Source organism: Zootoca vivipara, chromosome 9 (assembly GCF_965207765.1).
Source record: "Zootoca vivipara chromosome 9, rZooViv2.hap1.1, whole genome shotgun sequence".
NCBI classification, from domain to species: domain Eukaryota; kingdom Metazoa; phylum Chordata; class Lepidosauria; order Squamata; family Lacertidae; genus Zootoca; species Zootoca vivipara.
In genome coordinates, this window is record NC_142592.1 from 25,960,258 (window position 1) to 25,975,065 (window position 14,808).

Sequence of the window (14,808 nt, forward strand, 5' to 3'; positions counted from 1 at the left end):
GATGTTTTGTTGTGGGCAGGGGAAGGAGCTTGTTGCTGTTACTGCAACTGTTAAACCTGAAATTCAATAAGCCTTAAATAAATTTAGAATTAGGAGGAGATAACCATCAACTAAGAGCTTTGATCACTGGACAGACCCTGTTAAAGGCTGCGTGGGCCATGTGGCAGACTCATGGGGCTATGTGCTATTCAGCAGCTGCTATGTCGCTGTTATGACATTTGAATTGGCCTCTAATCAGTCTCAGCAGATGTCTGCCCTGTCTCATCCAGACTCTGCCAGCAGCACTTCTACTGCTGACGAGGACAAACCCTTTCTGTAGAAATGCTTTTTAATTCACAGACTATCAATTCAACACACACACAAACACACTTTAGAGCCACTTCGACAATTACTTTAAAATGCAGTCAATGAAAAGTACAATCTACTAAGAGATTGGGCAGCTAAGAGCGTTAAAGAAACCCTACCCGGCTTCGTAAATAAACTCTGTAATTTTCTGTGGCCTTCAGGGGTGGGATCCAGACCTGGTAGTGCATTTGCAGAAACATTCTTCCGTCATTAACTTTTATATATTTAAGATCTGGCAGAACGAGTAAAGGAACCAAACTGGTCACTAGAAGTGTTATGTCCTAAATTAATGCAGAAATTTGATCATTTCATTTCAAGGCAGGATTGAACTGACAGAACTGTACACTTCAAAACCCTTAAATATGTACTTGAAGGAAATATCTAGATATCAGGGTGGATTTGATTTAAATCAAACTGATTTAAATCATGATTTAAATCACGATTTAAATCACTAGTCAGTAAGGCTTGATTTAAATCATAGTCGATTTAAATCACATGAAAAACTTAAATACTGTCCACTCCAAACAATCAGAAAAATATTGTTTCTATTCTATTCACTGAACTTCTTGAAACTTAGCACTGAAGGGGTTGTTTCTGTATTCATAGGTTTGTAGAACAATAGGATTAAGGTCTTTTTCTCAACTCTGTTCATGTTATAACATTTTTGCTGTGAAGAAGAGGCATGTGATCTCTGTTGAGTCAAATTCAGTTTTGAGAACTGCAAAAGTAAACCAAGCATCTGTGATAATATCTTGTAGGCAGAGAATCTGCCCAATAATCTTACAAAAACCTCTGGAAGAGCATGACATTGTGAATGGATTAATGGCATTTATTTACCCCAAAAAATAAACATATACAACCTTATTCTACATAAATAAAAAACTAATCTTTATTTCATGATGGAATAACCTTTGGATGGTAATATATTTTCCTCAAAAAGCATTTTATTTTAAAAAATCAGATTTAAATCAAAAAAATCGATTTAAATCAAAAAAATCAGATTTAAATCAAAAAAATCCGATTTTTTTGATTTTTTTAAAAAAATCATTGATTTTTATCCACCCTGCTAGATATAAAAGCTACTGGATTCTAAGAGCCAGGGCGACTCAATCTGTCATACTCTGTATTGTCATTCATGTATTTTACAAATATGCAGTCAGATTCTGTAGTACCACTACTATATGAGGCACACAGACTGATGTTGGTGAGATGAGAACATCAACATTAACTGAAGGGCCCTCAGTGATTAAATATCCCGACATAATGTGCTCCGTCTTAAACAAAACATCTTTCAACCCAAAGATACATCTTTCAGATTAAGTGTCTTGTTAGTATTTTTAGTACAATACGTTACAAAAAGACACACATTGTTTCAAACAATTAAATGGAGTGATGTGGTACATCCTTGGTCTACATTAAGAAGAAACCAAGATGTGTGATTTGTACTCAAGTCCCGTCAAGAAAGTTACTGTAGGGAAACCTGACAGTACAAGTTCCAGCAGAGGAGTCTTTAGCATATGCATCGACGGGGTGCAAAGATCCGCCCAGCGCCCCCAAGTCTGACAGGCGCTACAGTTGTGAATGACAAGCGCTGTCACTGCCGCTGCGCGTCTTTAGTAAATGAGTGCACAAAGTCAAAGTCCTTTAGTGAAACAGTAGGTATACATTTTGGTAATACTCAGGTATATATGTATTTTGTTTTTCTAGCTTGATCAAAATTATTTATTATTTCATAGCAGGTAGATACTGGTAGTTAAGAGCTTAGGCGGTTTCAGCAGCGGGTGCCTGGCGCCCCCCAGAATTCGGTGCCCGGGTGCCCCACACCCCTTGCATCCCCAGGAACGACGGCCCTGAGTTCCAGTTGCTGTTTTTAAAAGAGCTTTTATACCACTTTGTGCTTGTGGAGACAATCATAGGGATATGATGGCAATAAAATGTTCATGGATGAGACATCAGGATACAAGTAATAAATTCCAAATAAATTCCAATATTTCAAACCTGATGACTGTCCCACCCATGTTCAGATTGCTGACTTGGATGCGGAGCAGAGCTCTTTGCAAATCAGGGGCCAGTCTCAGAAATGTGCACTTTCCCTTTCATTTCTTTGCCAGGCTTACCTCTTAGTTAAACCACCGCATCTGCAATGACTAACCATAATTCCGCCGAGCCATATTCCCTCATATGTTTCAAATCCTGGAACAAACAGTATGCTTTTTGAAACTTAAATCTTCTGTGTCCCCCCCCCCCAAAAAAAAGACTGCTGAGCTGAACTGATGAATTTAAGGAAGACAAAAGTTAGGCCTGTTGGTATTCCTATGATCAAAACAACAGCAAACTTTCCTCCCCCTGTTAAAAGAGCATTCGCAGCATGCCGTGATTCTATTGCACACCTTTTCAGCCAGAAATGATCTGAAACAGAACACTGAACTGCACATTTTTATAAGGTATACTAAAATCTGGCAAGAAGTGACAAAGAGAAACCATTTGGAAAACTCTGTTTGACGGTGTGTTATGAATTCCAAGCCACAGGGAGGATGTGCTCATTTTGTCAACAGGCAGTTGAACATGCAGGTGAGCCAGAAGCATCTGGCTTCTCTGAAGAGGAATCCAGTATGTGTCAATTGCAACAGAAGAAGAAGAAGGAGGAGAAAGTGGGCAACTGAGCAGATGGACAGAATAAGGCAAGGGGACTACATTATGTTGATATACGTAGATCTTGATTATATGGGTCAGAAAGCAACCAAAGCTGCCAGAGGAAGCTGAAGGCTACAAGTATAGGACCCCCCCCCCCAGCCGTTTGCTTACTATGGCAGCTAAACATGCACACAGAACCATGCCTGGAATGCATCCACTGATTGTTTACAGAACATAAAGGAGCAGCTGAAAATAAGCTAAAAACTTTTCTTTTCTTTTAGCAAGCATATCCAGGCGTATAATTTTGTTATTTAAAAGTCTGCTGATTTCATTTCTATATGGGCAATAATAATTTTACTTAGATGTTTATAAAATCTCTTAAATCAGAAGTTTTCAAGTTTTTTGAGCCCACGGCTCCCTTAACCAACTACATTCTTTCTGTAGCATCCCTGTGGTGCTCAGGAACCCAGTTATGTCACTACTTGCCTGCAGAGCCAGCAGCCTCTCACCTTTTTTCGAACACCCTCCCTTATGAAGTGCTCCCTCAGCCTTCTCTCCCCTCTTCCTTGGGAGTCCTCTGGGTGGCAGCTTCTGCCTCCCCTGGTCTCTGAGGTGCACGCACACACACACACACCCCGGTCCCAAAGAGAGGCACCCTTCGCCTGTGGAGTTTACAGCCAAGGCTCCTGTAATAAACAGCTGTGCAAGCCTTGGGGAGGCAGAGATGCAAGAAGGCATCAGAGGTGGGAGGGAAGGAAAGAGGGACAGAGGCCAGTGCTGCCCCCAGCACCCCTGACCATCATTCAAGGCACCCCAGGGCGCCATGGCACACTGGTTGAAAACCACTGCCTTAAACACACACACACACTGCTGTTTTCTAGTAATGGTTTAAAAACCACTGGCTTGCTTACTTGTAATATGTAGTAGTATGGAGACTGAGGCACCGTTCAAACAAAGAATCTGTGTTGATTTTCTCCACTTGGGTTACATTATTAATTATTATTATTATTATTATTATTATTATTATTATTATTATTATTTATTCAATTTATATCCTATCCTTAATTCTCAAGGACCCCAGGATGGCAAACACATCTATAATAGTAGATAGATAGATAGATAGATAGATAGATAGATAGATAGATAGATAGATAGACAGACAGACAGACAGACAGACATACATTCTTTCAACCAGCACTGTCTTTCAGCCAGTTTTTAATTCCCTCATCAATAAGAAGAGAGACAGATACACCTCACCAGAGAGGACATTCCACAACCTTCCATGAAAAGGCCCTCTCATGGGTCGACGCCAAGCAGGCAGCTTGTGTGGAGAAGATCTCACATGAACCCAAATGACCACATAGGGGAATGACGGGAGGCATCTCCTTAAATTGTGGTAAATCGGGGAAAGAGCAGGTGCAAACATGAAAAATGGATATAGATGGGGCCAATTCCTCTACACACACACACACACACACACACACACACACACACACACACACAGCTTCTCTGTTTGTTTACATGTCCAATGGCATAACCATATATTAAAATAAACAAGAGTTTTATGTATGAACCAGTCATAAGTAAGGACAACTTTTTTGTTTCATGTGTTTGTTAGGGAAAACCTTAATGGGAGATTATTATTCTTTTGTTTCTTCACTGGAGTGCTAAACCAGAAGAGTGGACAGTTTTGCGTTGGCAGGTGCAAAGCAAGGGCAGAATTGGTAGGAGGGATGGAAAGAAGCCAGTGTCTAATCATAGTAGCCTCCAGTTATTCCCCCCCACACACACTTTCAATACCTCAAAAGATGCAGTGGACGGAGACAAGCCCAGATAAGCAAATGAGTATGCAAGCCAACAAACAGTTTGCTGGGCTAGGAGATACCTGTCAAGCAATGCAAGCAATGCTGAAAATCAATTTGTTCTGAATTCAAGCATGAGCAGCTTGCAAATCAGCTACCCAGTTGTCTAGGGATGCGAAGGGATCCTTTATGCTTACTCTACAACCAGCGTTCTCCTAGAATACATTTCAATGGTGGGAGGTAAAGAAGTGACAGTATTTGCTGTGTATCATCTGAATTCCTGGATGCCACCTGAAAACTGGTTATCTTCCCTGGCACTTAAACACATCCACTCACCAAGCAAGCATCCTTGTTTTGGAAGTTACACAGTAGGGCTAGGCAAAAGCAGTCATACCATATCATAGCTCCTGCTGTGTGAAAAGTACTAGAATTGCATTCCTCCATGATCCCACTCCACTACCCTATGGATATGCAAGCCCCCTCTCCAATCACCATGTGAACTGCTGTGACATCACAGAATTCTCAAAAAACATTCTGCCTATGGAAGGAAAAGATCCACATACTGAAGCAATGGCTGAGGCTGAGGCAAGAGGAGATAATGGTGCAAGGAGGCAGATAAGTAAAATATTCAAAGGAGAAGTGGCTAATTAGAAAAAGGAGAGAGGGGCTGAATTATGTATTGATCCAAAACGACAGATTTCTGGCTACAGATGTGTAACAGCTATTAGAGCAGAGATGTAAATTCTTTACTGTAACAGAAATAGTTTAGAGCTTATAATGCACACGCATTACAGTACATTGTACCTGGCACTGTAAGGCGCTGCTGAAACGTTAACAGAACAGTAAAGAGCAATGCTGCAGTAGGGGAAGAAAGGCTGGGAGAACATTGCTGAGGTTGGTGGCTGCATTTCTTTATGCAATTTCCGAATGACAGAAAATCAATGCTTTGACCTTGATACCAACCCCTTTGAAAAAGAACACACTGGAAAGCACTCTCATCCACCCATCTCAAGAAAGAAGACGTTTGCCAAGAACACACAATAAGACACTTCTGATAAGATTCATACAATAAGACACTTCTGATAAGATTCAGATATAGATACCATGGAACCTCGGTTTATGAACACCTCAGTTTACGAATTTTCGGTTTGCGAACACCACGGACCCATCTGGAACGGATTAATTCACTTTCCATTACTTTCAATGGGAAAGTTTGCTTCTGTTTATGAACGCTTCAGTTTATGAACAGACTTCCGGAACAAATTACACCCATGCTTCGGGTTAAGTACGCTTCAGGTTGAGTACTCTGCGAACCCGTCTGGAACAGATTAATCCACTTTCCATTACTTTCAATGGGAAAGTTCGCTTCAGTTTATGAACGCTTCAGTTTATGAACAGACTTCCGGAACCAATTGTGTTCATAAACCGAGGTACCACTGTATAGATTTTGACTGGATAAACCAGTTGTCTTTATCTGTCAAAAGCCAAGAATGAGCTAAGACCATCTAATGTGTGAATAAAAAAAGGGTCATATCAGCTCTTCATCAGGTTCAAAAGAAGCCACCTCGTTTTTTGGAATGTGTCTTGGATTGTACAGGACACTTGCTTTTCATTTGAGAAAAACATTCCTGTCCTCCATCCCTGCAGCAGGATAAATCTCATCTAGATTTGCTGTATTCCAGGACTCCTAACACCAATGCACTTTGATAGTTTGGACACCAATGCACTTGGTCAGGTATTTTAACATTCACCAGACAGGACTGAGTCATAATGCTAGCTTCCAGCAGGTTGGTTGCTGCCGCTTACTGAGAGGAGAGCTCAGTTCTGCTCAGGAGCTGCTTGCTGTGTTCCCATAGGCATCTGTTTGGCCACTGTGAGAACAGGATGCCAGACCAAATAGGCCTGTGTTTCTTTTCTTATATGTTCTTAACTTACCAAGAACCGTGAAGAATTGTGCCTACCTGCTATCGCCAGCGTTTGCCACATAGAGCTTTCCTAGCAAACACACCACAATGAGGGCCGTACAGCCGCCAGAAATATTGTACACAGCCCTTTCTCGCTCTATCTGCAAGTCCTGAGGAATAAAAAAAAAGAGAGAACCTGTCAGAATGTAACACACAGAACCACATACTGCCTTTCTTTTCCTGGTGAGTGGTAAAGCCGTCTGAAACATAGTTATATACTGAAAAGCAGACAATGCTGGATTTTCTATTTCAGGCGCTTCAGAAAAATCAAAGAAGTTATGACAAATGTTTGATACATAGTAGAGAAGGCCAGAGACGGAGGAAGAAGGCAGTGAGAAGCTGACAGGGGAAAGGCGGAGGAGTACAAGAAAGATACAGAGCGAAGCAGCAATTACCTCATGGACAGAACAAAAGGAAAGCCTAGTCTGCATGTGTAGCAGAATGGAAGCAGGGGGTGTGGGCTGCATTAATTCAGAGTGCAGGTCAGGGGTGTCATTTTTCAATGGCATGTTTAAAAAAATCCCTTGCAAGGAAAAAAAATAGCAGATCCGTGCCCTAGTTCCCAACCCATTCCTTGCTGTAATAGATTTCCGCTGTCCATGGGGTCACGAAGAGTCGGACACGACTAAACGACTAAACAACAACAACAGTGAGGATGGTTATTGATTACGGTATTTTTATTATTATTGCTACTACTATTAGAGACTGCCCATCTAGTTTTGCCACCTGAGGCAAAATGGGAAGGTGGCAGCATAGGTGTGCCATCTGCCCAACCCACGCTGCCCCTGTTGAAGCCTCACGTATTGGGGTCAAACAGCTGCGGCTTCCGGGTTCTGGCAAGATCTTGAAAGAACCCTGTGAGATCTCACTGGAAGCAGTTACTTCTCCTCACTTCTCCTCCAATGGCAGGCAGCTGCCTCAGTCTGCCTCATGGACACAGCCCAGCTCTGTTATTACAACTTCTATACTGGGAAACATCTAAGAATGCAGTTCCCTCTTCTTGTAGACCAAAGTGGTATGGTCCATTCTACTACCTCATTCTGGAGCCATGTATATAACCACACACACTTGTTTTGGGGCAAGTAAGAAACCACAGCAGGAAAACCAATAGCAAGAACCACCATTTTGAAACTTGGTAAAGCTGCAAGCCTAATCATGTCAACTCAGGAGTAAGTCCTATAAATTCAATGGGGCTTTCACCTGGGTAAGGGAGTTTAGGACTGCAGCCTTATACAAAGGAAGGTATAATAAAGGAAAGAGAAAGAAAGAAACACACACACTCAAGCCAAGTGACATTCTCACACTCTAGAACAGGGTTTCCTAAACTTGGGTCCCCGGCTGTTTTTGGACTACAGTTCCCGTCATCCCCACATTTAAGACAGCAACCGCTTCAAGAAAGTCACTAGAATATTCAGAACTCTGCACAACATACCAACCACTTCCATGGTATTGTCTTTAGAGCATGAAGTACTCTGTGGATGTTGGGTCATCCACAATTAAGAGGCAGCCTGGAGGCAATGCAATTAATGCTTACATAACAAAAGGCATTGGTTGGGAGCCTGAGCACCCTCTCACCCTTCCATGCTGCCAACCAAAAGAGTCTCTCAGCAGCTGTTCTTTACATTTCAGACAAATTATCCACAGTACCTTGCTCTTTATATAATAAAAACTGTATTTCAACCCAGTTAAAATTCACCTTCTATCTAGTCTGGCCCTCAAAGCCTGTCATTCCTACCCTGAGTTTAGAAACAACAATAATTTCCCATGAAGTATGAAATAAAAATTTGACTGCACAACGGGTGGACTTCTGAAAGGCACACCTCACTACAAGGCCAATGATTTGCTGTTATTATCTTATTCACTCCGTTTATATAGATAGCTCTGCCATAACAGGAGGAGCCCTCTGGGCAGTTCAGAAAACACACACACACACACACACACACACACACAAATGCCTTATAAATGAAAAACGTTTTTTTTAAAAACTGAAACACAAAATTTCAAACTCAGTTGGTCAAATGTTGACCAACAAATGGTCACACATATTACAACTGGAAAGCATAACTTAAGCTTTCATGACCAGAGGTGCGTTTAAACATTTTTTAAAAAATAAATAAATCATTTTTATTAATTATCCAATAAAAACAGCCAATTAATATCCTTAATCATAATCCAATTAAAAACAATAAACTAAAATTTAAAAACCAAATTACAGTCCAATTAAAAACAATAAACTAAAATTTAAAAACCAAATTACAGTCCAAATTATTAATTATTGTTTTTTCCAGGCTCCCCATAGTCTGGACCTCGAGATATATCTCCAATATCTTTGTTCCTGCCACCTTCTTGTTTTTCTCATTTTTTCCACATTCCGATCTTAACGCTTTAAAGTTCTCCGTCCCTGGCTGTGTGATTCTCAATCATGTCAGAAATCATATATCCTTTCATCCATCAAATACAGCTTCATTTGTAAATATGTATTTTTCCAACTGTCTATTTGCCAGTGCAGCTTTTCCTGACTTCATTCCAATCTTCCAACCTTGTCCAAGTCTATCATTTAGAGTTCAATGACGCAGCAACTCCCATGTTGTTAAGTTATTCCAATCCGGGCTGTTGTCCAAGCCTGTCGTTTGATGTTATGCATACTGTTTTCAATATTGCAATGAATATTGTAAATGAACTGTATTCCACAGATATAAATCATCTGGCGATCGATCAGCTTTCGGAGCCCACACAATCCCCCCCCCCTTCTGGGCCCTAGAAGGGGGGCTGCTAGACATCCATTTAGCCTTCTCTCTTGCTCATAATGAAGAAATTCTGCAAACAGATGCAGTGTATGTTATCCCAAATTATTGTCTCAAGTCACTACAAAGTCAGCTAGCAAGCATCTCCCACTTTCCTCGAAAAAAGGAGGAACTCTCATTTTTCTGTGCTGCATCCTATTAACAAGCGCCATCTTGTTTCTTCTTTTATCTTTATCAAGTCTTTCACGTCTAAGTAAAGCTGCGCAATTTAATACTTAATTATAAATAAAAGTCCATCTGTACTTGTAAAAGAACGTACTGATCACCTCCGTAATCCAAACACCATGATGAGAATCTCTTTGATATCTGAGCTTAAACACCAGGGACTGTGCCATTCTGCAGGTTTTCTCTCAGTCTTCTTCGGTCTAGACTATGTCTGTTTATTGTCCAAATCTCATTATTTTATCCAACAGATATTTCCGGCTATGAGAGTGGCTTCGGAGAGTGTCAGCCGTGTCGTGCTCTGGGACTCAGTGTCCTGCCGCTTGCACCTTGATGCAAGCTGACAATCTCAGACAATCTGTGGGTCTATGAGACAGTCCTCCCCCACCCCGGGGAGTCTGCCAGGGCTAATTACCCCCGTATCAGCCTTGAATTACTGGCATGGCTGAGGTCCGATCGTATGGGAGTCAGCCATTTCTCACCACCGGAAACAGGAAGCCCGTGTTTAAACATTTTCAACCATTACACACACTGCAGAAAGGGTTGGGAATGAAGTGGCAAAATGGACTGTACCATTTTAGGGTACAGGCGGAAGTTCACTTTTTTAAATGTTACTTATGCAAAAAGCCTGGAAAGCAGACTAGTCAGACTTCAAGAGGAGTTTGAAAACTTTGTTCCCCCCTCCCCCTCCCCACCGCTGAAGGGAGTTGCTTGGTTTTTTTTAAAATTGTGAGAGAGTACTTTAAAATAGTATCTGCCACGTGCAGGGGATCACTTCCGAATTTTATCCTCTCATTTTGCTAAAAAGTCAATACCAGCTCTGAGCTACTTCCAAGCAGGAGCATCCAACATGGTTTTCTCAAGGTGACGTAAGCTATGATATCCATCATCTCGTCAGAATGACCAATGGTGAGGGATAACAGGAATTACAGTCCGTGTCCAAAGGGCACCAGATTGCAAACCTATGCTGCATATTAACATACTTTTATAAGGTAAAGGTAAAGGGACCCCTGACAGTTAAGTCCAGTCGTGAACGACTCTGGGGTTGCGGTGCTCATCTCGCTTTACAGGCTGAGGGAGCTGGCATTTGTCTGCTCCGCAGACAGTTTTTCCGAGTCATGTGGCCAGCATGCCTAAGCCGCTTCTGGCGCAACAGAACACCGAACCCAGAGCAGCGTATGAAACGCCGTTTACCTTCCCACCAGAGAGGTAGCTATTAATCTACTTGCACTTTTTGGGGTGCTTTTGAACTGCTAGGTTGGCAGGAGCTGGGACCGAGCAACAGGAGCTCACCCCATCGTGGGGATTCGAACCGCCGACCTTCTGATCGGCAAGCCCAAGGCTCAGTGGTTTAGACCACAGCACCACCCATGTCCCCTCTTTTATAATTTAATGTACATGTGCCAAATGTGCATATCCAGCCTTTTTGGTTATTTCGTTTTTTTAAAAAAAATCTTGTTAAGCTAGCTGAGGGAACAGAATGTATAACATTCGCAGGAGTATCAATACTGAACGGCTGCCAAAAGAGACGAGTTGTGTACACATAGCACATTGCCAAATGGGAGACAAATACATTTCCTCACAAAGAAGATCACACTTGCAGTCCTTTTTGCAGGCCCCCGAAAAATACAGTGGGATCTATTCATTTCGTTTTTCCATACCCTGGGGGGGGGGAATCTGAAGCAGGTCGTTTGTCATTTTAACGTGGACTACATCCCTGGAGCATTCACAAGACTGGATCAAAACACACACAAACAAACCAACAGCATTTATTTCCACATATTTCTTTAGCAATTGCCATTAGTCACCTGCCATTTAACGTTATTAATTATAAGACTAGTCTTCTTGCAGAAGGAAAGGCTGGCTAGTGGTTTGTCCCCTGGCCCCGTAGCTACATATTCCCCTTTCAGGTCAAGACTTGCCCCAGAAGGCCATCCCCACTCCCCTTATAGAAAATAAATATATTGAGGGCAACGTACCATAACAAACAGTAGCCATGACAACTAGAGATAAGACACACAATTCGTATTGACAACCAAGCCCCACAATCATGCTTTCAGATCCAGTAGGCACCAGGTTAAGTAGAGCAATAGGAAACTTATTTTGCACGTGAGAAAGTTAAGAGGACTGCTCGGCAGGACTTGGCAGCAAGCACTCCCCAAGTGGGCTGAAGCAGAGTATATGGATTGTGATGCTAATAGCATCTGTCACAAATAAGATTCTGTGCAGTTCAGCACTGAGGGCTCAATCCCATTTGCTCTACAAATTTCTGTGATGGTTTTGTGACAGGCACAAGCTGGAGCAAGATGTAAACTGCCCAATGAGGCCACCTTCTGGCTCAAGTGTGAACTGCACTTCAGGCAGCTCCAGACAACCTACGGTATTTATTCAGTATTCATTGTGTTTGATGAACACACAGGTATAAAAGCACAAAGCCCTCAAAAGCTAGTGGAGTTGTTCATATCCCAAATGCACTAAGTTTATCTCCCCACTGCTTTAATATTTTTTTATTGTACGTTTTGTTAAATTCAGCGTGGAGGAGCATTCTGGAGATGAGTCAAATGGTTTATTATTAGCCGAATTTATTTCTAATACTTTTTTAAAAATAATAATAATAAAAACACACATTTGAACATGATCCACAAGGAAATACTGCTGCATGCAGTTTTGTTCCTGCGCATGTTTAAAGTAATCTGATACAACAGAAAGGCAAACCGAACTCATTGCATCCAAAGTTGTTACTCTGATAAATGGAAACTGGGTATAATTTTTTTCCTAGTCGTATGTGTTTTTACATCTAATCGCTTCAAAACTCACCAGTATTAAAATAAGATGTAAATAGGATTTGCTGCACTTCTATAAAAGAGATGGTTCTAGTGAAGATCAAATCCCCTGCATATTGATACGCAAAATAAATCAAGAAATTCGGCATGGCAGTGCAGAAGCATGTTAAGAGATGCCAGTTCCAATCCTTGACATCTCCTACAAAGTAGGGCTCTGAAACCCTAGAGAGCTGCTACACTGTTGTATGAGATGACAGTGTAGTCAATGCTGATTCAGAAAGAGGCAGCTTCCTACATCCAAATCCAATTAAAATCAGCACACAGCATTCATTTGCGAAGCAAGGACCATCGCTCAGTATTCGCTCTGGATGCAGAAGGTACCATGTTCAATCTCCAGGCAGGGCTGGGAGAGAAGAGCCCTGGGGGGCTGCTGCCTGTCTGGGTAAACAAACTGAGCTAGATGGGCAATGGCCCGACTCAACATATAAAGGCAGCTTCCTGTGTTCCTACAGATCCTGCTTCATTCTGAACTCAGGAAACCTTTGAAGGGTGGTGTAATGGACGGGAGGTAGGAGATTAGTGCCACAGGGGCAGGGTGGTGGGTCGTCAGGAAGCTCCCTAAATAAGGGAGCTTTTTTACATTTACTGGCCAGGCATCCCCAAACTTCGGCCCTCCAGATGTTTTGGCCTACAATTCCCATCATCCCTGACCACTGGTCCTGTTAGCTAGGGATCATGGGAGTTGTAGGCCAAAACATCTGGAGGGCTGCAGTTTGGGGGTGCCTGTTTACTGGCTTTATCCAGCTCTATCTGTACAAAATGGGATCGTAAGACAAAAAAACATGGATGAGAGCACATATCCAAATCACACAAGACCACACATCCAATGGAAAGCGATGAGACTAAATGCTTCAGACTGAGATTGGAACTACGGGCAACAATCTAGCAAGGAAGAGGTGCGCGTCAGCACAATTCACAAACGTGTGAGCCTGGCTTTCCCAAGAGAATCACCTTAGTTGGGTCAAGGCAATCACTTGCAACATGGACCCAAAGAAACACAGGTAGAACTCTGCTCATAAGACAAGCTTTCCCACATCCCTCCTCTTCAACTGCAGCCCTTGGGGACCTCCAAGATGCCAGGTCTGAGCATGAAGTGTGCAAGGAGAGTGACAGAAGACCGCACACATCAATGTGTGCAGCAGGTAAAGGTAAAGGGACCCCTGACCCATTAGGTCCAGTCGTGACCGACTCTGGGGTTGCGCGCTCATCTCGCATTATTGGCCGAGGGAGCCGGCGTACAGCTTCCAGGTCATGTGGCCAGCATGACAAAGCCGCTTCTGGCAAACCAGAGCAGCACATGGAAACGCCGTTTACCTTCCCGCTGTAGCGGTTCCTATTTATCTACTTGCTTTTTGACGTGCTTTCGAACTGCTAGGTTGGCAGGAGCTGGGACCGAGCAACGGGAGCTCATCCCGTCACAGGGATTCGAACCGCCGACCTTCTGATCAGCAAGCCCTAGGCTCAGTGGTTTAACCCACCGCACCACCTGGGTCCCATGTGCAGCAGAAGGCAATGTAAATCATGGGGCCAACTTGCATGGGTGGGAAAGTCCCTTTCTACTCAAGCAAGGCACCTCTGGATCAAACCTGTGGATTTCTCAAACACACCCAACTGTATAGACTAGAAACTGCCCATTTTTAAAAGGGCATCAGGTCCTCAAGATTTTGCACCTGCTTTGCAAATTCCTGTAGGTGTGAATGCAAGAAAACCTAAAATGCAAAACTAACATTTTTACCAAGGGGTTTCCAAGCATTAACTTATTTTTTATATTCATCTGGTGAAAAGAATTTTTCTTTTTACGTAAGTTCAGTAATATTCTGGTTCTCATGTTTAATTGTCAATCAATATGAATGTTTTAAACAACTTTTAATTTTATCTCGCTAATTCATGCTTCTGCCCTCAATTATTTTTCAACCCCAATTATTTTTAAACAACAGGGACTCTCTAAGGCCTCTGAAGCAGTATCAAAGAAGGGAGAACCACAAAAGATGTAACCTATGGAGATGATCAGAACAGTAATTATCTAACAATTTCATGATTTATAGTTACTGAGAACAATTTAATTATTAGCACCCAGTGGACACAAAGGAGGAAAAACTCCACAAAGTTTGTACAAAGAAAGGGCCGGGGGGTTTTTTCTCCACCATAACACATGCGACCAATACAACTTGAAAATGCAATCTCAGAATCTGATTAGTCTCCATACTTCTTCCTAAATTAATGTTAACTCATTTAATCAGAACTCAATTCATTC

General features: G+C 42.1%; 1 protein-coding gene across 2 annotated transcripts in view; it reads right to left on the reverse strand.

Annotated features, from left to right (window-relative positions):
- The window catches only part of PPM1H (protein phosphatase, Mg2+/Mn2+ dependent 1H), an 85,609-nt gene that overhangs the window by 33,817 nt on the left and 36,984 nt on the right, over window positions 1-14,808 (reverse strand). For both annotated transcript variants that reach the window (XM_035126644.3, XM_088652391.1), the window contains exon 4: window positions 6,743-6,855. In XM_035126644.3, coding sequence (XP_034982535.1) covers window positions 6,743-6,855 — 113 coding nt within the window. The remainder of the gene's footprint in view (window positions 1-6,742; window positions 6,856-14,808) is intronic.